The 23,310-nt window shown below is 35.5% G+C and overlaps 2 protein-coding genes and 2 long non-coding RNA genes across 6 annotated transcripts in view; 2 read left to right on the forward strand and 2 right to left on the reverse strand.

Moving 5' to 3' along the window:
- Positions 1 to 1,742, forward strand: part of LOC122527114 (low-density lipoprotein receptor-related protein 2) — a 42,961-nt gene extending 41,219 nt beyond the window's left edge. The window contains exon 20 of the mRNA XM_043650998.1: positions 103 to 1,742. Within this exon, the coding sequence (XP_043506933.1) occupies positions 103 to 378 (276 nt within the window). The 3' untranslated portion in view covers positions 379 to 1,742. The remainder of the gene's footprint in view (positions 1 to 102) is intronic.
- LOC122527116 lies at positions 757 to 16,523 on the reverse strand. 2 transcript variants are annotated; one of them, XM_043651002.1, is made up of 6 exons: positions 15,645 to 16,523; positions 13,927 to 14,004; positions 7,123 to 7,347; positions 2,887 to 6,159; positions 2,649 to 2,771; positions 757 to 2,420 (listed from the first exon to the last, which is right to left on the reverse strand). In XM_043651002.1, exons 1-4 carry the CDS (start codon positions 15,660 to 15,662, stop codon positions 3,616 to 3,618), a joined length of 2,865 nt encoding a protein of 954 aa, XP_043506937.1. In that variant the 5' UTR covers positions 15,663 to 16,523; the 3' UTR covers positions 757 to 2,420; positions 2,649 to 2,771; positions 2,887 to 3,615. The 2 variants fall into 2 exon arrangements, with proteins under 2 accessions (XP_043506937.1, XP_043506936.1); XM_043651001.1 differs by having other exon boundaries at positions 2,649 to 6,159.
- LOC122527131 lies at positions 7,268 to 13,064 on the forward strand. Of its 2 annotated transcripts, XR_006306286.1 has the most exons (7): positions 7,268 to 8,761; positions 9,327 to 9,797; positions 9,885 to 10,165; positions 10,260 to 10,641; positions 10,725 to 11,193; positions 11,279 to 11,386; positions 11,618 to 13,064. It is a non-coding gene; the product is annotated as an uncharacterized LOC122527131 (long non-coding RNA). The 2 variants fall into 2 exon arrangements; XR_006306285.1 differs by having other exon boundaries at positions 7,268 to 9,797.
- Positions 16,524 to 16,751: 228 nt separating the features above from the next.
- On the reverse strand, positions 16,752 to 17,778 carry LOC122527132. The gene is made up of 3 exons (XR_006306287.1): positions 17,704 to 17,778; positions 17,187 to 17,589; positions 16,752 to 17,013 (listed from the first exon to the last, which is right to left on the reverse strand). It is a non-coding gene; the product is annotated as an uncharacterized LOC122527132 (long non-coding RNA).
- Between the last annotated feature and the right edge of the window lie 5,532 nt (positions 17,779 to 23,310).

Genomic DNA, 23,310 nt, shown 5'->3' on the forward strand with positions numbered 1-23,310 from the left:
TATTTTTCACTTTTGTGATTTCCAAAATGAATGCCACTTTTGAGACGTGTCGTCCAGCTACGCTGTCATAATTATTACCACATTGGAAAATCTCTTCTTCAGGAACCTCTGGACGTGGAGTACAATCTCGGTGACGTGAGTAACAAGAACAGGGACTTCAGCAATCCGATGTACGACGCGGTGAACACGGAGACAGGCGCTACGAACGGCACCGGCGCCAGCAGTATGTACGAATTGCCAGCTGAGATGAAGCCGTCTAGCATCCAGCACAAGGAGTCACCGCAGTTGCACCTGAAGAGAAGAGAGCTCGACCCGACACCCATTGACTCGGGGAAGGACACGCAACAGTTGGTCGAAGAAGACAAGTCCGAATGTTAGATAGTTTATACTCTTTCGTGCAGTGACGTAGTTGGAAGTGTCAGCATTTTGAAAGACAAACAGGGGGAGGAGAGATCTTTTAAGGTTTTTACAACGCGACGTGTCGATCTCTTCGCAAGTTTGTTGCAATTGTTATTTTCTTAGATGCGTGTAAGTGTCATTATGAAGTTTACAACTAACTAATAGGTAATAACCAACAATTTCTTTTTTAAAAATTGCTAAGAGAATTCTTCCAAACTTTCGTTTCGTTACGGGATATCTTCTTTTTCAAATATCTTTTAAACGAGTGTGGGTACATTTGGTTGTATTTGACGGAGAGGATTTTTTTAATGGAGCACAAAGACCGAGCACGGTCAAATTTTTTTTTTTTTTTTTGCATTGTGTATGTCACTGTAAAATTCTATAGAAGAGCGCGACTAAATTGTAGATTTGTAGCTTATTTACACTAAGTTGAAGGAGAAAACGAGTTGCAGCGCATCTGACTACGCCACTGTTTCTGTGTCTGTGGCACTTCCATTTCAATCACAACATAACAGTGAACTGAAACAGACAGAAATTAAAGAAAAAGTAGTAATGAATCGCAAGAATTTTCTATAAAAAGAAATAGAGAAAATCGTGTTTTGATCTTTCAACATTATTGAGATTGAAGTGCGACCGATGACGAATTATCTTAGGTGCGATTTGTAAGTCTTGTAAATACGATTATCGCAGAATGTTAATTTCACGTTATACATGTACCATAATGAAAGCAAAACATTCCATATCTTTTATTAAAGACAACTCGAGGTGAATTGTAGCGGGTGTTTAAGGGACTATACGTTTAAAAAAAAGGGGGAAAGAGAGGGACCTCGACGAGCGTGAATTTATATATAATTTTCTTCACGACGAAGGAAGAGATGAGTTTGTTTTGAAACGAAAAAAGAAAAAAGAAAAAACAGAGAAAAGAGAGAAAGATTTGTTTTCTCTCTTTTTCTTTTTGAGTTTGCTCGTGAGACCGCACATGAGCATTGTTATATGTGTTTGTACATTTTTCTAGACTATGCGCGGGGAACGTCAGTGTACAGTTTTTCTTCCGTAGCAGCTGTGATCGTAAAAATTACAAATTGGGGTCTGAGCGTGCAAGGTGATCCATTCAAACGAACGTACCCTACACTTTTCTTGTACGCCCCTGAAAACATGAGTGAGAGATGGATCTTCTTGTTTCTTTATTTTCTTTTTTTTTCTTCTTCTTAAGGTTTACCATTTGGTACAGTAGAGTCTCGATTATAAGAGCAATCGGAAGTATTTTGTAAGATCTGTAACATCAGAATCTGCAGTTTTATTGTTGTACGTTGCATATCAAATTATACAGACTGTTAAATCCAGTTAAAGTCTTGATTAGTGACCTTTTTTCTTCACCAACATTCATTATCTATAACCAGTTGACAAGATTATCAACTGTAAAACTATTCGTTTTACAAATTACAATAGACTGGATATTTTTTTCTTCTTTTTTTTTTTTGTAAATACACCACTTTATATTTTAAATTGAGAAAGTAAAATTAGGTGATGACTAAGCCAAGTTGGTTAGGCTAGAAAGTTCTACTAGATATGACTAGTTAATCAAGTTTCTACTGTACGTTCTCTTCTTTTTTTTTTCTTTTTTTTAATATAATGTAAAATGAGTATTGTACATAGAGTTTACAGATCAACGAAGAAAATGAGCGGCACTGACTCACCTTTACAGATTATACATAAAGTTATATATAAATAAAGAAATATATATATATATAAATTATATATATAAATATAATATGTATGTATATGTATGTACGTGCGTATGGATAAATTAATGCGCGTCACCAGCAGAAATCAACTTCATCTCCTGGGCGGGGGTCCAGAGTATTCTAATCATTATTTGCAACTGTATCAGTATTTTTTTTTTTTTTTCTTTTCATTGACCCGACGAGATATATGACGATTGTTATAATATATATTGTTCGAGCAATTAAACAGGTACCGTCCAAGAATAAACGTTGAATTATATTGTGCATTTCCTCTACCTGCAAATACATAAGCTTTATTCAAAGAGATGAAAACAGAGAAGAGCTTGAATAATGTTTCTTTACAATGAAAATAATGATAATGCATTTCATATTACAGATAATTTAATAAACGTACGAAATGTAATAATAATCGTAATTTAATTAACGTATCTTTACTATAAAAAAAATAAGATACAAATTAAAAAGTTTGAGGGTGTTGAATGTTCTTATTCAAAAAGTACATACATTATCAATTTCAAAGAGGAATTGATTACAATTTCGTCTTCAAATCCAATGTAGAATGGCATCAAGAAGAAGTTCTGAAACGTGATACTTTCTACAATTGTACTATGTATCAGTCTTTGCTACCTAAAGTACAATCAATCCGATGAAAACCAAAAAAAAAAAAGAACAAGATTAACGAAATTTATTTAGATGATCGTTACATGAGATATTTCCTCTTCTTAAATGCCTCCATGCTTACAATAAATATAATACATCCTTGTATTTACATTGCATTAATCATCATGGGGTTAACACTTGAAAGCAGATAGTGAAGAAAGCGATGCAGAGGACAGTAAACATTTCTCTCCGCTTGTTGAAATTGATCATTGTACAGGGGGGAAATTTGCTAGTGACTTCTTCACTATTCGTCCCTGTGGGTGGGGACCAAGAATTCACCTACAGTAGTCCCTGCTTGTCGTAAGAGGCGACTAAAAGGGAAGGATTCGCTCTCCTTTGGAGTTTCTCCTTTGGAAAATTACAGAATTCCAGTTTCAAACGAAGAAGTGTAATAAAGTAATGATGAGAAAAATTGGGCCACGTAATTTGGAAATTCCAGACTCTCCATAGCAGTGGTTCCCAGCATCTCTAAAATCCTGATGACACACAATTCTTATTATTCTTATTATTCCAAAAATTTATTTTTTGACGTGGAGGGAACCTAAATTAACTTGGTCGAGTTTCACATGCTTCGAAAGAACATGATATCCATGGAAGAAACAGATTAGAAAGTTAAATTTTCATTTAAAGAAACAATCTCTGTTGATAACTCATTCTCGAATTGCCCCTCTAGATCAAATTGTGCCACGTTGGGAACCACGTCTTTATAGTATCACAAGTGGAATATTTCTGTGCAATCCAATTGTCATTCATCGAAGGATTTTAAACGGCTGAATGAACGGAAGAAGCGAAATTACAACCCGGGGCAAATTTACTCCACTTTCGTCGCGGTCTGTTCGTCGTACTGGACCGAGGGCACCATAGGTGGTTTGAATCCGTACTCCATCTTGGACTGTCTGAAGCTACCGGTGTTCCCGACAGCAGCCTCTTGCCTGGTTCTTCTCAGCGTTGCCTGAACAGCGTCCGGCGACGAGTAGAGAGACTTCGACTGTATCCCGATGGAAGTTTTTCTTGGCACTGGGCCGACGTATTCGTCCTTGAGCTTGTCCTTTTCGGCCGCCCTGCCGTAAGCCAGCAAATTACCGTTGCTCACCGAGTAAATCACCGAGTGGGGATACTGAACGCTGTACGAGGTTGCGAATTTCTTCGGCAACGCGTGCACCAACGTCGGTTGCCTAGCGTGAGGACGGTTCAAGTTCAAGTATCCTGGACCGTAAAACTGACTCGTCGAGTTGTAGTAACCTTGCTCGCCGTCACTCGCGTAGGTTGACTCCACGGGCGTCTGAAAATTCTGTCTGACCGGTTGCTGATAACCAACAACGTCCGGCTGCACGTTGTAAATCGGCACCGACTTGACGAGTTTGGTGCTCTCCAACGTGTACGGCCTGCTCTTCTCAATCTCGATCGTGTACGGCCTCGTCAGATGCACCGGCTTCTCGACGATCTTCTCCACCACGGGCACGGGGATCGGCACGGGCTTCTCCACCACCTTCTTCACCGGGATCGGGACCGGTTGAGGGACCCTGAAGTGAATCGGCAGAGGTATGATGAACCTCTGCACGGCCAGCGGCACCTTCTTCTCGATCACTTTCTCCACGTGAACCGGATACGGGATCCGTATCTGCTTCTCCACCACCCTGTCTATCGGTATGTGCACGGGGAACGGCTGGGGGATCGTTATCTGCTTCTCGATCACTTTCTCCACCGCGTATGGCACCTTTTTCTCCACCACGTCCACCGTTTGCGGCGGGTGAACGTTCTTCTCCGCCGGATGATGATACATCAGCAGCCTCAGTTCGGCTGGCGGCTCGCCAGCGACCTTGGTCAGCAGAATCTGCTGGGGCGGCTCCTGAAGGTTCTCCGGACTAGCCAAACTTGGAACACTCTCCACTCCTCTCGGCGGTTGCGCAACAGCGGCGGCTGCTTCGTAGCTGCCCTGTTTAACATTTATCTCGGGGACTCCTTGCAGTTTGGAGTGTTTGATCGTTACCTGGTCGTACTGGCTGCTGCCGTCCACTTGCTCTTTAGCTCCGAAAACAGCTGTAGGGGGTTTGGCAACAGCCACGGCCTGGTCGACCTGACCAGAGGTCGCTGAGTAGACAACGTCGTTCTCGTTCGCGTTGTATTCGTAACGACCACGTTCTTGGCTGTTGAGCGAGACACTTTCATCCAGAATCTCGTTGCTCTTGTACACGTTCACCTGATTCTGCCTCTGTTCCTTCAGCTGACCTCTACCTGGCTTCCTCTGGTCTTCTTGACCGCGCTGTTTCACCAGCGGCAGCTGCTGAACATTGGGAACGAATTCCACAGGATAGTGGATCTCCTGAATGGGCGCCGTGTGATATATCTCCACGGACTTTTGGATCTCCACCGACTTGACTGGCCCGACCTGGTCGCTCTGGGAACTCAAGTTGCCCGGAACGTCGCTCTGGATCAAACTCGGCGCGCCGATCTCCGTAGCCTCTTGACTCTCAGGCTCCTCCTGGGGATACAGTTTCGTCAGGGTGACCTCACCGTTGACCAGATCCTGACCCGCGTTCATCAGAGCAACGCCAACCTGGAGAGGGTTCAAGACGACAGGCGGCGCCGCTTGATAGCCCAAGGTTTCAGAAACTTTCGGCGTTGCCGATTCAACGACTGCTGGCCTCGATACCTCGTTGTTCTCGTCGATGTAGTCGACCGTGGTGGCGTACGAGTATTTCTTCTGTCGCGGAAGATCCGGGACCACGATTGGGCCGGAGAATTTGCCCAATGGAACCGTGGACGTGGACGAGGAGGCATCCTTGATGACAATATGATCTCCTTCATTGTCAGTTTCCTTCTGTTTCAAGCTTCTCTGCGGCGCTGCGTTCTTCGCCGGAGAGAAAGGGGATCGATCCTTGGGGAATGCGTCGGAACTACTCACGTTCAGTTTCCTCACGTAAGAACGGAAGTTCTTTCTATATTGTTTTCGTTGATCCTCGGTGGAGGACGATTGAGCATCGAGCGACTGTTTGTTCCGTAGTCGTCTGTGGCCGTCGTTGTTTCTCGACCTGAGCTGAGGGGACGAGCTGCGAACTCGTTGCCCAAACTCTCCCACGTTTTCAACGTCAGCCGGGTTCCCTTTAGAGACGGTTTGGCTCAGGTCGTTGGCGCTACTCTCCTGAGAGTTGTAGCTGGAGTAGTCTTGCAAGATTATCTCTTGAGAAGGGACGTATTCCACCGTGAATGTTTCGTTGGCTGTGACTTGACTGACTCTCGTTGACCTCGGAATGTCCGCCGACTCGCTCGACGCGTTTCCTGAAACGCTTTTCGCTTTCAGGGGCACGACGTACGGTTGAACTAGCTGCTTGGAAAATTGCTGTTGGGATTCGGCCTGAAATGATATTACTACGTTTAGATATTACGTTTGTTAAACGTAACGTATGATGATGGATTTAACGTTGAGAGAGAGAGAGAGAGAGAGGAGAGATCCCTGGGTGATTTTATGCGATTTTTAAATTAGAGACGACTTTTTATTAGTTAATTGAATGTAGGAGAGGCATGAGTCAAAATCAAAATGAAGACTTTCAAAGATAAAAAAAAAAACCTACAGCAACGTTTTTCAATTTTAAACAAATATTGCAGACAATGTCGCGTGATGGATGACTATTTTGTGCAAAAATGAACGTCTGTGTGTATCTATCCTATGGCATGCAACGTAATAATCGTTTCCTCTTACGCTTCGAGTGAAAGCGCGCGTCAGACGATTATCGGGTGAATTGAAAATTGCGTGCATCGAAATACGTATGAATTTCTGGCGTTATATATAACCAGGTAGATAACTATTTCCTTCTGTCGTGACTTGCTGAAAGCAACTTCTGCAACGTGCTGCAATTTCGGCCATTTCGTCATTTCTCGCGCGTGTTTATCGCCGATTTTATACGTCGGATGACGCAAATACATTTTTCCTGATATGATTAGCCAGCGCTTCGCGTGGCATCGAAAGCGAATTGCTTTCCACCGAGGGAAAGCGAGGGAATTGCCCATTAATCGATCAAACGTAGCAGTTCAACAGCGTGAAAATCAATCCGGACATTTTTATTCATCAGTACACGTGCCGGGGAGAACGATTAATTTCATTAATTTAATTTGAGTATAACTGGTCGGCAGAGATTGTTTGCTCGAAACAGAACAGATTATTTATCAACTATTTAAATAGTAATCTCTCGAAGTGTTGGGAGAAATTTTTCTAGTGTTACTACTTTGTCTAGAGGTGGACGGGGTTCTAAAGTCTAGGATTTATCTCTCTAATGTTAAATGAATCCAACTTGAATGTCACACGTCAGTGAGTACCAACCACTTGTTGATTCTCCTCATTTCTACCAAGAGGCTCGATCAGTGTTTCCTCTTCCTTTTCCTCTTCTTCTTCGTCCTCTTCTTTTCCCTTTTCAGCAGGTTTGACTGTTTCAGACGCATCAAAGATCCTTTCGTATTGACTTGTTGATTCTTCTTCGACGTTCCCAGTTTCGCCGTGTTTTTGGCTGTTAAGTGCTTGTTGATCGTAGATACCGTCGGAGAGTTCCTACAATAATGGAATAAAATGGTCCTCGTTAAAGTGAAAATTCATCGATTGAAATGTATTGTAAGTGGTCCTTGAATCGTTCTCCTGCGCAATTGAATTAGGATTGTTGACAGTTTAACAGTATTAATAAGTTCTCTGGCATAGCAATGACAGGTTTGACAATGTGTATAGTGGAGAGAAAAAATTTACAATGGAGATAAAACTCCATGTGAAGTTTCCAGATTTTTGCAATTGACTTTCTCGCTGTTAGAAGAAAAAAAAAAAAAGAACCAAAGAAAGTATCGATGTTCTGATCAGAAAAGCGATGCTCTGCACTGTATGTATGTACAGACAGGCTGTACCAGTCATCGAGGCACGAGCTAGTGGGCGAGGCCCGAGCGTCTGACCCAATTTGTTCCAAGTAGAAGTAGAAAATCACGAAGAAGTCCTAGAAATGAAACTCGTGGCTTCGCTCAGTGAACAAACGAGAGTAAAAAAAATCGATTGATTTTGATAAAAATACCAATCCTGGTAAAACTCGTTCGGATGATTAATGTTCAAACCTATTAGGTTTGATAAAATCGTCTGAAAATACTTCCAGCAGTGGAAATGCTGAATTTTGACGTTTTGTAGATCATGATTTATATTCTTTCAGAATATTATGAAGAAGAACACAGAAATTGAACAGTTATTTTCACAGACAAGTGAAGCAATCATCTTTGGGGAATTACCTGTAGAATCCTTGTTAATAGCAAGTGATTCTTTAGGAAATTTTCTCAAACGAAGAAACTGTAGTAAATTCAAAAGAGTGGCGAATAAAAACTTGTGTAGTAGAACGAATCCATTCATGGATTAATTGCACATTAAATTTTCCTCAAAATGATCAGTGAAAATTTAGTTATAGAATTTTCTAAGTAACTCAATAGGAGACACTGAAGTTCCCATCTTTTGCACATCCGATGTTTCTTTAGGAATGTTTGTTCGCAAAGAGCTCAAAAGGAAATTGTGAAATTACGTAATTCGAACGTTTCTAAAGAGACATCTGTTATATTTGAGAAGCCTCTGGAGAATTCCTGAAGTATCAAAGATATTCATTTTCAATAAACTAATAAACAGTAAGAAACGAACATTTCTCAAAGTGATCTTTTCTTCACAAAGGAAGCGAACTGTAAGATAAACTTTTGCAGAAGCAATCTGTAATAAATCACAGAAGCCGTAACGGACCACGAGATATACAAATTTTGCTTAAGTGGAGTATCGTCTCGAGCAAGAGGAGGTTGAAAATAACGCATCTGGCCTGACGAGATGAGAGAAAGGTGGACGTTACGGTACCAACTACCGGTCTCCCTTTCTCCAGTGCCATTCGAGCGAGAAGAAAGGCAAAACGGGAAAAGATGCACGCCGCATTCTTGCAGCTCGCGCAAAAGAAAAACCAGTGAGAGTCGTGCGCACCCGCTCTGGATCTTATTAAAAGCAAACTGTTTCGGCCAGCCTCGCGTCGAAACGCTCTTCCGACAAATGGAAGCTCTCAGCTTCTTTTCTCTGCTATCTCTCAGTCCCTTTCTTCATTTCGTTATTCGTTGATTACAAAATACTATACCCTGAAATATAATCGATTAGTATACACCATTTTTACTTTGCTTCTTATACTTGGTAAAGCTCAATGAAATTTAGATTGATGGTAGATTGATAGTACAATTTTCTTACAAAATTCCTATCAGAATGAAGTGATCTAGCAAAGTTATTAGACTCACCTTTTAATAATATCTGTCGCATAATATGTCACTATTTATAGTATGCTAACCAATATGTACAAAAGTATTTAACTTGTTCATGGCGTTCGATACATTTCAATGAGCTCTCTGGAGAACTGGTCCGATAATTGTTAGAAATAAACGCTGGAGAAATTCGCGTCGTGGCTTGAGAACTGTTCGAAGTTTTTCTCCCTAAAAGGGGAGTCCCCGAGTCAACGATGTTTTCACTTGTTCTGGATTTTTCAGAATATTGGGAGTGGATCGTCGTTTTGCAAGATGAAACCAGTATCGGTTGCAAGGAGAAATCACTGGCTGAGACTACAAAAGAGAGGTTTACACCTCTGCCGCTAACTGGCAACAATTCTGCTGAAAAAAAGTGAAAATATTTTGCAACTCAAACACAAATGGCTCAGAGAAAATTGATACCAAGTTCCCTTTCATCTGAGATTGGAGAAGAAGTATTTTTAAATTAGTAACGTGTCCAAAATTGCCTCTTTCTTGGGACACAAAGATCAAGAAAGGACAACGCTTTCACTGTTTTGTGGCTTGTTGAAATAAAATGTAACGTTGACAGAATGTCCTTGTCCTTGGCCTCTGTTCAACTATTGTTGAACTTCTTATGGAAACTAAATTTAGTAAAAATATCTTCAGGAGTTCTGTTTCCTAGTGGAAAATGATTGAATGGAGCTTGGATTTGCTAGGAGAAAAGTTGCTATTGTTAGTAAAATGTGACTTCGAAAATTAGATCAATTAGAGAAACAATTACCTAGAAATTTTCCTTGAATGAAGAATTACCATTTGCAGAGAATGTTGAATCACTGGTGAAAACTTCTTGAGAGGAAGAAACTGAACGGTTTAAATTAGAGTGAAGTACAAATTGAAGCAGTGAGCATATAAACAAAGTTGCTGCATCGCGTTGGCGAGGAAGAGAAGAGAAAGAGAAAGAGAAAGGGAACTGCCGGAATTGTTTACGTCGAATTTTTGACAGTAGGTGGGTCAACACCGAGCCAGCTTTCATCTGAAAGTACCTGGAGAAAGTATTCGCACTTTTTGTGCGAGGAAATTCTCTTATCAATTAGCCCAAGGTAATCGCCGTGTCGTAAAATGAAATTGCCATTTCAGCAGTTGGACACTGAATAAATGTCCGTCATACTTCTGAAAAATATATGCTTCTTCTAGATTCTAAAAGGAAAACAAAAATGAGAGAATGAAAATGAGACGAAGATATGAGAATAGAACAAATGCGTTGTTGCATTTTTTTTTTCTTTTTTTTCTTTCTCAGATGTTAATCGGAGAATACTTTGCATATACCGCTCCGACTGTAATTGATGCAATTACGATTTCTAGTAATTAACGGCGAAGCAATGCCTTCCTTTTCTTATGAACCACGTCAGATTGCAGAGCCCAGTTACAAAATGTTGCGTTTCACGTCGGGAGAGGCTACTGCAGAAGTGCCTCGCGGAATTACGCTCGAAGAGAAAGTCGAATAACTACGAGATAAATCCCGCCCTTATCCCAGGAATTCGCTGTATGTCAGCAGTTCAACCGGAGAGAGAAGAGAGTGAGTTGGCCAGATAATTTCCGGTTGCGGTACAAAATTCTGATGACCATCCCTTTAATAAAAATTGATAAAAAAAATTTCAGAAGCGCAGTGTCGTAGAATTTTAGAAGAGGAATTCGTAGAGCGAGCAAATTAAAAAAGAACAAAGATGGTAAATTGATGTTCAATCCAAATAGCGTTGGAATTAAGTCTTCACTATGAAAATCCACGAATCGGGGCTTCAAACTTCAGAGAGTTCTGTTCTGTAACAAAATTGACAATACAAACTCGATTATACTTGTTGCCAATAGGCAAAGAGGAGGGATTGTAAGCACTCGCCGCTCGTTTCTCGAAGCGTGTAATGACACGGGTAAGCGTTTCTGAGTAGACGCACTCAGGGGGGAAAGTGCAAGCTGTTGCACTTTGTTAGACGGACTTGTCGGAAGAGAATGAGACGCGAGTGAAATGACCTAGGCAGCATGCGAAGGTTAAGGACGACTTTCACCTAAAACTTGCGGATGAAGGCTGGCTGGAAGGCCATTCGTCTCTTCTCTTTTAAAAAATATTGCTAAGGTAAGATTTAGAAGACTTGATCGTAAGAGAACCACAAATTAAAGGTAGCAAACTATACTTCTGACCATTATTCATTTAATTAAAGAACAAAGGAGGAATCAAAGTGAAATATAAGACATGATCTCTAGATAGATCATTTTACAGCTCTGATGCCAAAAAGAAAAATGAAGCAATACACTAACAAACAATATGTGTAAGCAAAAGATGTTTGTTCCTATTTCTTTTTTTTTATAATATAAGATTATTAATATAAGTATTAGTTTTTTATAATATAAAATTATTAATTTAAAATTTCGTTTCTTATACTACTTTGTGACATTATAAGTAAAGTGAACTTTTGCTTACAATACTCTATGTATAATAATTATGAAACGGAGGATAAGTTGAAGATAGTGAGTAAGATGATAAAATTCTGCATCAATAGGATTTAGGCAAAAAGACCGCAGCTGTAGTAGATGATAATGAAGAACAGAATCGTAATTCTGAAACGACAAATTTCATCTCACACTGGGCAATGAGAGTCTGAAAGAGATTCCGTACACGAGAATTAATTGAAGAAGGCATCACGAGGCAGTCGTAGAAGCATGTCCGAGGCGGGTGTACACGTCGAGACAGTACACGAAGTAGCACTCGAATGACGCCCGCAAGTAGATCGAGGTTAAAGATTTCTATGCCCGAAGGTTAAGGATGTCCCCGCATGGTGTCTATCGGTCCACCACGGGGTTTACACGTGAAAGGTTTCCCTCTGTCGATTTACGTAAGGCAACGAAACTTGTTCTCCATTGTTTTGTCCCCGGCGTCGAAAGTAATTTCCGCTCTGTTCCCCCCCGGTTGCATTTTCAAGGACAAAGCGAGCTCTTCCTCACTTGGGCGGAACTTGGGCTAGGTTATGGAAATACCACTAGCGAATTCCGAGAAAAATACGTACGTCAATGACGAACAATCCTCGTTTCCTTCTTTCAGGAAGTATCCTGCACTTCTTCAATTTAATTTGGAACAACGCAGTTAAATACACAGTGAACGTTTTTCGGAAGATACTGTATCAGTAACAGAGAGTTCTTATTGTTTTCTTCATTGAAAAATACCTAAAAAAAGAGTAATATATTCTTATTCTTTGGAAGATGTTCTTTGAAATCTATGTAAATGAGTCTGTATCAGTAACAAGGAATTCTTATTTCCTTGATTGAAAAATATCTAAAAGAAGAGTGATGTATTTTTATTCTTTGCAAGATGTTCTTTCAAATCTATAGAAATGATTCTGTATCAGTAACAGAGAATTCTTATTTCCTTGATTGAAAAATACCTAAAATACCTAAAAGAAGAGTGATATATTTTTATTCTTTGGAAGATGTTCTTTGAAATCTATGTAAATAATTCTGCATCAGTAACAGAGAATTTTTATTTCCTTCATTGAAAAATATTTAAAAGAAGAGTGATATATTTTTATTCTTTGCAAGATGTTCTTTCAAATCTATAGAAATGATTCTGTATCAGTAACAGAGAATTTTTATTTCCTTCATTGAAAAATACCTAAAAGAAGAGTGATATATTTTTATTCTTTGCAAGATGTTCTTTCAAATCTATAGAAATGATTCTGTATCAGTAACAGAGAATTTTTATTTCCTTCATTGAAAAATACCTAAAAGAAGAGTGATATATTTTTATTCTTTGCAAGATGTTCTTTCAAATCTATAGAAATGATTCTGTATCAGTAACAGAGAATTTTTATTTCCTTCATTGAAAAATACCTAAAAGAAGAGTGATATATTTTTATTATTTGAAATCTATATAAATGATTCTGTACCAGTAACAGGAAATTCTTATTTCCTTGATTGAAAAATACCTAAAAGAAGAGTGATATACTTTTATTCTTTAGAAGATGTTTATTCTTTGGAATGTATGTAAATGATTGATCATCAAGAAACATCTAGTTAATTTTTAATTCAGTTGATCCTGAAGATAATCATATAATACTTTAATTTCATAATGTTTTAACATATGAACGTTTATCATCGGTAATAATAAAGGTAAGATTATTTATAACTGTTTCCTTGTGATTAGTGAGCCGATGGACGATCATTGATTCGTTAAAGTACCATTATAAAGAATGATATGCTATGCATCGCCGTCACAGCAGCCACCGTACAGGGAATAGAAACTTTCCAATCAACGTAGAGCGAGAAGAATTATTAAAAGAGGATGAGGAATAAGCGGTTTTCTGAATTCCTCGATCGCAAATGTGCTAATACGACATTAACGCATGGTTTCTCCTGCTTGCTGATTGAGATTTCTCCCATGGATTGCATAGAGCTGTTATCTAATCTGAAGTTTTTCATCGACCAGGAGAATCCCGCTTTTTTCGCGTACGAGTACCAACGAATTCGATGAAAATTGACCAAGACCATTGCCGTAATGACTGCAGCAATTTGATTGCAGCAGAGAGAAAATGAAGTAAAGATACTCTTTAATTCTTCTCGCGAATGAGAGGTGAAGTACCAATTTAATCAGATATTAAAAAGGGTACTTAAACTCGAGAAATAACGTCGCTCGGTTGAAAATTCTTTCGCGTGAAAGAAAGAAAGCCTTCAGCTGGTTTGGAAGTCTGGACGACTGATCAGAATGCAAATGGATCTGAATCGGGCGATCAGATCTGGGAAAATGAAATCAGCTTGGGAAGAAGATTTGCAAATCCTTGCCGGCGTATTATGATACAGGAAAGTTCCTCGCGTTTACCTTTTCGTTGCTCCAGTTTCCATGGGAATCGGATTCCAATGTCGCTGTCACGGTTGCCGTCCATATAACCGCAGCCACCTGCAAGAAGACATAATTTGTTCCATCAATTTCTTCTTTCTCTCTCTCTCTCTCTCTCTCTCTCTCTCTCTCTCTCTCTCTCTCTCTCTCTCTCTCTCTCTCTCTCTCTCTCTCTCTCTCTCTCTCTCTCTCTCTCTCTCTCTGTGTGTCAAGTACAGAAAGACAATTATATCAAAAGAGACAAAATATAAAAAGAAGAATACAACAATACAGAAGCAGATATAAAAATAAATAACTGATCAACAATAATGAGAGAATTTCTAAAGTAGCAAGAATTTTACATCGTTTAAATTTAAATTTTTTCTTTCTGCATCTGGAACATCTTGAATCCTACCTTTTCTGTTGTATACAAAGGAGGAAGCATAAATATATTAAATATTTTATAATACGTTCAATAATATATTTAATATTATTAATATGTTTATTATATTAATTATTATAATTTAATATGTTTAAATATTTTAAATATAATATTTAAAATGTCGAATTAGCAAGATCAAAGTTCATTTTTATTGTTAAATTACGTTTAAAGAACAAAAATCATTGATGAGCAAGTTGTAAATCATTGGTTTGTCTTTCTCTATTTCAAAATGTACATATATAACGAAAGTGAGAAATATTAGAAAATAATAGAAGTACGACTCATTTTCCATCAAATAGTAATTCACGTTTTCCATTTTCACTCGACGTGAATGAAAAACGAGGCTCTAGACAAAATTATAATCAGGCAATTTCTTCCTCGCATTAAATTCATCGATTTCGCGCTTAATAGCAAAGATTATCCTAATTACCATCATTATCTACCTTCTAGTCTCGAGGAACGTTTAGTGGGACATTTAATAAAATTGCACAATCGAGAGAAAATAGTTTTGTCACCGGAAAGAAACATGTGAATCGTAAAAAATATGAAGGAATACAATGGAGTATAAATAATGATAATAAATATTACCTGTTGGATAATAATGGTAAAAATATATTCAGTGTACAACTTATTAAGTAGAGACATTTGTATCGTAATTTCAAGTTCACTTTCACTGAAGATTTAATTACTTTCTAACTGTTGCACACATATTCGCATATAAATAATAGTTCTGCCTAGTCGTAATGCATTTACAAATTACACGAGCAAATGTGAAAACTGTTACAAATACGTGAATGAACAAGGAAGGAAGCCTATTCGTAAATTTTACCAATTGTCATTTACTCGACGTGTGATTTCTAATAAATCGCACGAGCAAAATTTTAAATCAAATGCAAATATAAAATCTTCTCATATAAACAAATTTATCTACTTAAATATGATAATTTCGATTCCGTTATACTGTCTATATTCTAGTAATTTTGCTACGGTTTCTTCAATATTCATTCAGCATTCTTGCTATAAAGTTCAAAATTTTCACGTGAAGAAAGAAGTTAATTTAAAAAAAAAACAAAAAAAAATGAAACACTCACGAATAGCAAATCTTCACAAACGCTCGATCTTTCAATTTTTAATTTCCATCAAAATACTCTATACTGTATGTATTGTTTTTTGCAATTTCACTACTGGTTTCTTTCAATATTTATTTATTTATTCTCGCTAAAAAAAAAAGAGAGAGGAAGAAGAGAATATTCAAAATTAAATGAAGAGAAACACTTACGAAATAAAGGAGGTTCATGTCTTTTGTGTGTCAATTAACGACTCGTTGGACAGTAGTTCCTGCGTGTATTGCCCTTCCTAGACTTCCAGGATGCTCTTCTCTATTCTCTTATACGGCTGCCAATCCTCTGGAACCTCGATCCGATGCACGCACTCCGGAAAGAAACAGTGTACTACTTCGTCTCGACGCGATACACTTGACTTAACTGGTAGCTCCAGTTATCCCCACGCATCAAAGGAGCTCGAAGAGAGCTACGATCACCTTTAAAGATTTCTTGGCCAGCATCGGATGCACACACTCGGCTTGTCACCGATATTTCGTTCCACAAAATGCGATTTGACCAGGAAATGAAACGAAAAAGCTGTTGTTAGGAGGAGAACGATACCACAAATAAATAAACGTGAGGAACAATGCGTGGAATGGAAATTCAATGTTGGATGAAAAGATGTAAGCATGAATACACGAGAATTAGCATCATTATTTTGTTAATATTTTTTTGCTGAACATATTTTTGCTGAACGTTGTTAAAATCAGGACAGAGAACATACAAGATGATTATAAGAAGGTAAAAAAAATGTCAGAAATATAGATATATAACTTATGCTAAACCAACTAAACATTTGTTTCTTTTGTTATACTTCTATCTTCTGCAAGCATAGAAATATTATATAAATTCACTCGCTGCACATATAGTTTCTTATAAATAGACTGTGAATATCTCTACACGTACTGGGTATTTAAAACGTGCAAAGATACACAAGATGCAAATAATGTACGAATTAAAGTTCACGTCATAACATTCAGACCATGAAACAGAGCTCTATTTAAATTCTATTTCATCTATTTACGAGTCTGCTTACAGCTAAAGTGCAATAAAATACGGTTGCATATCTCTGGATATTCTTTCACGAGATGTTAACATTATTATACGTTCCGTATAGCTATTCAAAATATTATTATGCTCGCTTGTAATATCTGAAATATCATTGTCCATTTAATTACTTTAAATATTATTATATGATGTTTATTATAGTTATTTAAAATATACTCACAAAGTACAATTGCTCGAAATATTTTGATTCAGAGAGAGAGAGAGAGAGAGATTATCTAACTCTAACAATAAAAAAAAAATATCTCGTACATACATACATAGATACATACGTTTATTGGAAGTACATTCAATTTCGCTGGCGGAAAAAAATGATCGAATGAAAAGTCGAGAAAGTGACACTGACGGAACCAGTGGATTCCCAATGATCCTGAGACTTTTCTTTTTCCCTTCTTCTTTGGCTGTTATTGCCATTAATAGCCGAGTTCTTGGTCGAGACAGCACATAGAAAAGTTCGCCATTCTCTTTAACAAATATTATCTGCATAAAAAAGAAAGAGACAATTCTACGGACAAATAGAAATAATATATAAATATAAAATATATATAATATATATATGTTAAATAGAGAAGAAATGTGCAATTTTTTTCAGTGCTTCAAATAATTTGTAAATTGTATATTAGGAACAAACTGATAGAAACAACACTACATACCCCATTGCAAGACGAAATGTAATCTTGATATAAAACTCTGTAACGTTTCGTTCCCCTGAAGGCAACATTTTCCTAGGGTATGCGAATTTTTTTTACTACGTGTAACAAAACATACACAAGTCATATCGAATGATTGGACTTAAATAAGTCTGGCAATGAAACTCGTTGAAGAGGAATAAATTACTTTTTTTAAAACGGCTTCGCCCTGTTATATGATACCTTTTTTTTCTGTCGTTTATCATCGAATAGGCAATAAATAGTACCGCCTTGCTTATTCCACTTCACTCCTTACTTTCGACTGCCTTTCACTGCTTCGTAGTCCCATGTATGATTCCTATTTGTTTCGTTGGAATAACTAGAAGTTTCGTTCAAGTGGCACTTTCAAGATCTTTGTGGTGTCGTACTGTGAGAAAAGAATATAATTATTTTCTATATAAATTCGTATTGGTGGTATGTCACAGACTTATAAATTAGCACTCGGTACATGTCACACAGAATTATTAAATTAAAAACTAACCGTGCAAAACCGTAGTTCCATTTTGTAAAAAATATAAAAATTACAGTATTCATCGTTGCCTTGAATCAATGAAGGCCACGAGACAATAACAAAATTATTGAATGCTGTAAAATTATTGAATGCTGAATAGAAAAAGTTGTTTTGGAAGCGTTGATGAAGATTACCATCTGCTGTGCATCACTGACTTTACCTGAACAGAAAAAAGATCATAATAAGTTGAACCTTCATCGTGTGCACATCGATTAAACTTTCAAAGTGAATTTTTAAATAATACTTCCGAATATTCCAATTGTTTAAACATTATCTAATATTTCTAATAATTTACTTGCAACAATTAAACAATAAATTCTCGGCTGTAATATTTTTAAAATTTTTAATATTTATAATTTATAAGAATCTTGAACAATGAGACTTAAGAAAAATGACTTTGAATTGTTGAATGAAATAATGAATTTAATTGGTTAATCGTTTGACATAAAAGTTGTGAAAATTAATGAATAACGTCTAGAGATATTGTACAAATAAAATAATTTGCTTCAAATGAATTATTCAAACTACAAAACAATGCATTTCGAAGATATTATTGTATATTATTTAACAATTTTAGTTATTCACATACAACAATTGAATCCCCAAGCATTGAATAATTCATTTCTAGTAATTAAATTATTTTAAATGTAATAACGGTAAAAATAATTACATAATACATATATTTCTTGCTGTCTGAAACAATAAACGAGCGAAAATTTTTATATGTCGCGCTTATATGTTATTTTAAAGCGACTGCTTAAGACGATTTTTGACTACATAACTTTTCTCTAGATGAATTTCTATTTAATATACGTCAATGCAGTTATAACTTAGAAATTAATATCATGAAAGTGTAAATTTAGTTCTAGCCAGTTATAGATAAAAAAATTAATAAATTATTACATTTGACAATGAAAAATATTTATGAAAATATAACCTTGCGATGGAAATCGAAAAACCATTGATTAGTATAATAGAGAAAGTATTTTCGAAGTACTAAAAAAAAATTATCAATAGTCATTGACGATCGAAACATTGGATTAACCTTAAGCGGTACAAAGGTTCATTATCAATCGAACTTCCGTCGTGTGCACATCGACCAAAATTTCGGAGTGAGTTTTAAATAATATTTCTCAATATTCTACATGTTTAAACATTATCTAATATTTCCAATGATTTATTTGTAACAATTGAACAATAAATTCTCGTCTCTAGTGTTTCTAATGTTGCTATTTAAAATTTTTAACTAATTATTTATAAAAATCTTGTACAATGCACTTAAGAGAAATAACTTTGAGTTATTGAATGAAACGATTAATTTAATTGTTTAATCGTAATACAAAAGTTGTGAAAATTATTGAATGACGTCTAGAAATATTGTAAAAGTAATTTAATTGTTTCAAATGAATTATTCAAATTGTAAATTAATGCATTTCGATGATATTTTTAAGTATTAACAATTTTAACTATTTACTTATGACAGTTGAATCAGTGACTGAATTCCCAAGCATTATTTCACAGTTTCAATAATTTTATAATAATTAAATTATTTTATTTACAATAACGGAAAAGATAGTTACATAATACATATATTTCTTGCTGTCTCAAACAATAAACGAGCGAAAATTTTTATATGTCGCGCTTAAATGTTATTTTGAAGCGACTGCTTAACACGATTTTTGACTACATAACTTTTCTCTAGATGAATTTCTATTTAATATACGTCAATGCAGTTATAACTTAGAAATTAATATCATGAAAGTGTAAATTTAGTTCTAGCCAGTTATAGATAAAAAAATTAATAAATTATTACATTTGACAATGAAAAATATTTATCAAAATATAACCTTGCGATGGAAATCGAAAAACCATTGATTAGTATAATAGAGAAAGTATTTGCGAAGTACTAAAAAAAAATTATCAATAGTCATTGACGATCGAAACATTGGATTAACCTTAAGCGGTACGAAGGTTCATTATCAATCGAACTTCCGTCGTGTGCACATCGACCAAAATTTCGGAGTGAGTTTTAAATAATATTTCTCAATATTCTACATGTTTAAACATTATCTAATATTTCCAGTGATTTATTTGTAACAATTGAACAATAAATTCTCGTCTCTAGTGTTTCTAATGTTGCTATTTAAAATTTTTAACTAATTATTTATAAAAATCTTGTACAATGCACTTAAGAGAAATAACTTTGAGTTATTGAATGAAACGATTAATTTAATTGTTTAATCGTAATACAAAAGTTGTGAAAATTATTGAATGACGTCTAGAAATATTGTAAAAGTAATTTAATTGTTTCAAATGAATTATTCAAATTGTAAATTAATGCATTTCGATGATATTTTTAAATATTAACAATTTTAACTATTTACTTATGACAGTTGAATCAGTGACTGAATTCCCAAGCATTATTTCACAGTTTCAATAATTTTATAATAATTAAATTATTTTATTTACAATAACGGAAAGGATAGTTACATAATACATATATTTCTTGCTGTCTTAAACAATAAACGTGCGAAAATTTTTATATGTCGCGCTTATATGTTATTTTGAAGCGACTGCTTAACCCGATTTTTGACTACATAACTTTCTCTACATGAATTTCTATTTAATATACATCAATACAGTTATAACTTAGAAATTAATATCATGAAAGTGTAAATTTATTTCTAGCCAGTTATAAATAAAAAAATTAATAAATTATTACACTTGACATTGAAAAATATTTATCAAAATATAATCTTGCGATGGAAATCTGAAAACCATTGATTAGTATAATAGAGAAAGCACTTTCGAAGTACTAAAAAAAAATTATCAATAGTTCCGCGTCATTGACAATCGAAACATTGGATTAACCTTAAGCGGTACTAAGGCTCATTAGCAATCGAACTTCCGTCCTGTGCATATCGTCCAAAAGTTTTAAATAATATTTCTTATTATTCTACTTGTTTAAACATTATCTAATATTTCTAATGATTTATTTGTAACAATTAAACAATAAATTCACTTCTATAACATTTCTAAGTTCTATTTAAAATTTTTCATTAATTATTTGTAGTAATCGAGTCACTAATACATTTCTAAGAAATTTTCATTATGTTTATCGCATCATTAACGATCGAAAGTTCAGATTAATGTCAATCGATGCGGAGACAGGAGCTCATCACGAATTGAATTTTCATTTTGACTTCAACGATTGGTAAGTTACATGGTTTGGTTTTCTTAATGTTGAGTTTATACTTGATTTTGTTTATACTTTGAACTTGAATACGAGTTCAATTTCCATTGTATCGTAGTCGTACAAGATATACTTTATTAGTTACCATTCTTTAATAATTACCGTGATATATGTTATATTTCTGCATATACATAGATAATATTAGTCTAACAATACTATTGCTATTTAAATATTATTAGATACTTTCAGAATTTCTCTTTGAATTCATAATTCGGAAAATAATTTAGTCCTTTACTATTAATTAGTCAAACAAGAATATTTTTTCAATATCATAAATTAGTCATTAGATCGATCTTACAATTATGCCTTATTTTACGAATACCATTTCTCTTTGTAACAAATTACTTAAACTCAGTACAAGTTGAAACCTGTGTGAGAAGTATATGAAACAGTACTGATTTACAAGACATTATAATGAGACCCGTGCGTAGTCACCTCCACGTGGTGGGTCTTGGTAATTGNTTGGGAATAGGGCCCGGGGCGGGTCTCGTGCGTAGTCACCTCCTCGTGGTGAGACCTGGTAATTGATATCGTTTTACAAACGTTATCAAGCTAAATTGTAAAACGATATGCTTTAATGTTTGTGAAACGATATCAAGCTAAGTACTACGCAACCTACAGTTCAGTTTGAATCGTGAAAATTTCTTTCCATTCTTTATTTCACGATCTAAACTGAACTGTAGGTACAATTAGTTGATAAGTAAACTATTGGGCCCCCAGCGGGCCACCGATGGACGACGAGGGATCACGCATGGACATCGTGGGATGCGTGCGTCTTAGCTTTAAGTTGCGTGCGTTTAGTTTTAGTTAATCATAAGATAATATCTGTAAATTCAATGTAAGCACATTCTATAGAATGATTCGCTTATTGCTATAACATATAATATATGTGAAACAATTTTTATTTTTTCTCTAAATATGTAAAATAGTTCAAAGCAATTATAACTTCGTTATAATTATTTTCAATTTAAACTTTGATTTGTATATTAATATATTGTTCTTTGGTTTAATTTTAATCAGTTTGTTCCTTGAAACTCCTTTTGCTGTTCGTTTGCACAATGATAAAAGATTGTGAACATTTTGCAATCATATACCAAAGGGAGTTTCTTTTTTCTTTTATTGAATAAATTTGTTTTAAAGTAGAAGAAAGGTGAATGGGTTTCGATACGTAGCAACCTTAACGTAGTAAGACCACGACAGTCATTATTATTTATTATGCAATTACTAATTGCTTTACTGCGATATAATTATGAATAATATAACAAATAATATGAGCTAATCGGCTGCGATCACGATTTAGTTTTCTATGTAAATAAGAGATTTGTTAAACTGTTAAGGAGATCGTTGATTTCAAAAATTATAGATTGAGTTTTTTATATGTATGTAATTGAAAAAAAGTGCTTTATTTTCGATATGATGGCGTCAACTGTCGGCGAGAATTGGCACTAAAAACGTCGATAAGTCTGGTATCGACAATTGCCGACAAATGGCGTCATAGCTGATACGAACGCTGCATTAATTGCAAAAATTGTTCTCAATTTATGAACTTTGGAAATTGCGTCAAGTTTTAGACCTAATGCTAATTTTCTTACTACGTTACATATGATTAATAAAATGATAATACAGATCTATTCTTTACCTTCTTTTGTGATTAAATATCGAGCCCATTCCCGAATTTACGTCATCTGTGTTTCAATAAATGAAAAGATCTTTTTATAACTACTGATATTACCGCGTTTTTAGTTAACGAATTACAGAATTTCTTGTCATAGTCAATGCGTCGCATGATTACAATGAAGCTGTTAAAAATTTAACATTAATTTGCGTGCATAATACAAGCAAATAAGAAAATTAAATTCCATGACGACGAATCATGACGAAGTCGTTGATATTTCTTAAAAATTCTCAAGTTGGTTGAGAACCGCTTTCAAGAATATTTTGCGAGGTGTAAATTATTTACGTTAAAGATCATTTTCGTAGAATTTTAAAATGTTTTAAAATTTTAATATATTGCGTGACTTACCGAAAACTCGCGAAATACAGTCAGAATTGTCTTCTTCTTTTTATATGTAGAATTATTTCACTTTTGACTAGCCTCACATTTCGGTATTGAAAGTTTTCAGGCGTCATATCTCTGACGTATAATACTACTTGACTAACTTCGATCGTTGTACTTTTAATTCACCGTTTTAGTTTAACTTAGTAGTTTTAATTATCTAATGGCTTATTATATTTTCTACGTACAAGAAACAATTTTTGAACAAAGTACAACACACGCGACCGTTTTACGCGCGTTTTATAACGTTTCTGCGCGCGTTTTCGCA

Source organism: Frieseomelitta varia, unplaced genomic scaffold (assembly GCF_011392965.1).
Source record: "Frieseomelitta varia isolate USP_RPSP 00005682 unplaced genomic scaffold, Fvar_1.2 scaffold_212, whole genome shotgun sequence".
Lineage (NCBI taxonomy): Eukaryota > Metazoa > Arthropoda > Insecta > Hymenoptera > Apidae > Frieseomelitta > Frieseomelitta varia.

Bases quoted from the DNA above. Each gene is read 5' to 3' on its own strand.
- LOC122527116 (XM_043651002.1), bottom strand. The intron at 7,348-13,926 runs GTAAACGCGAGG...CCATTATTGTAG, and splicing joins GAAACTGGAGCAACGAAAAG to GAACTCTCCGACGGTATCTA. The intron at 6,160-7,122 runs GTTGGTACTCAC...ATATCATTTCAG, and splicing joins ATGAGGAGAATCAACAAGTG to GCCGAATCCCAACAGCAATT.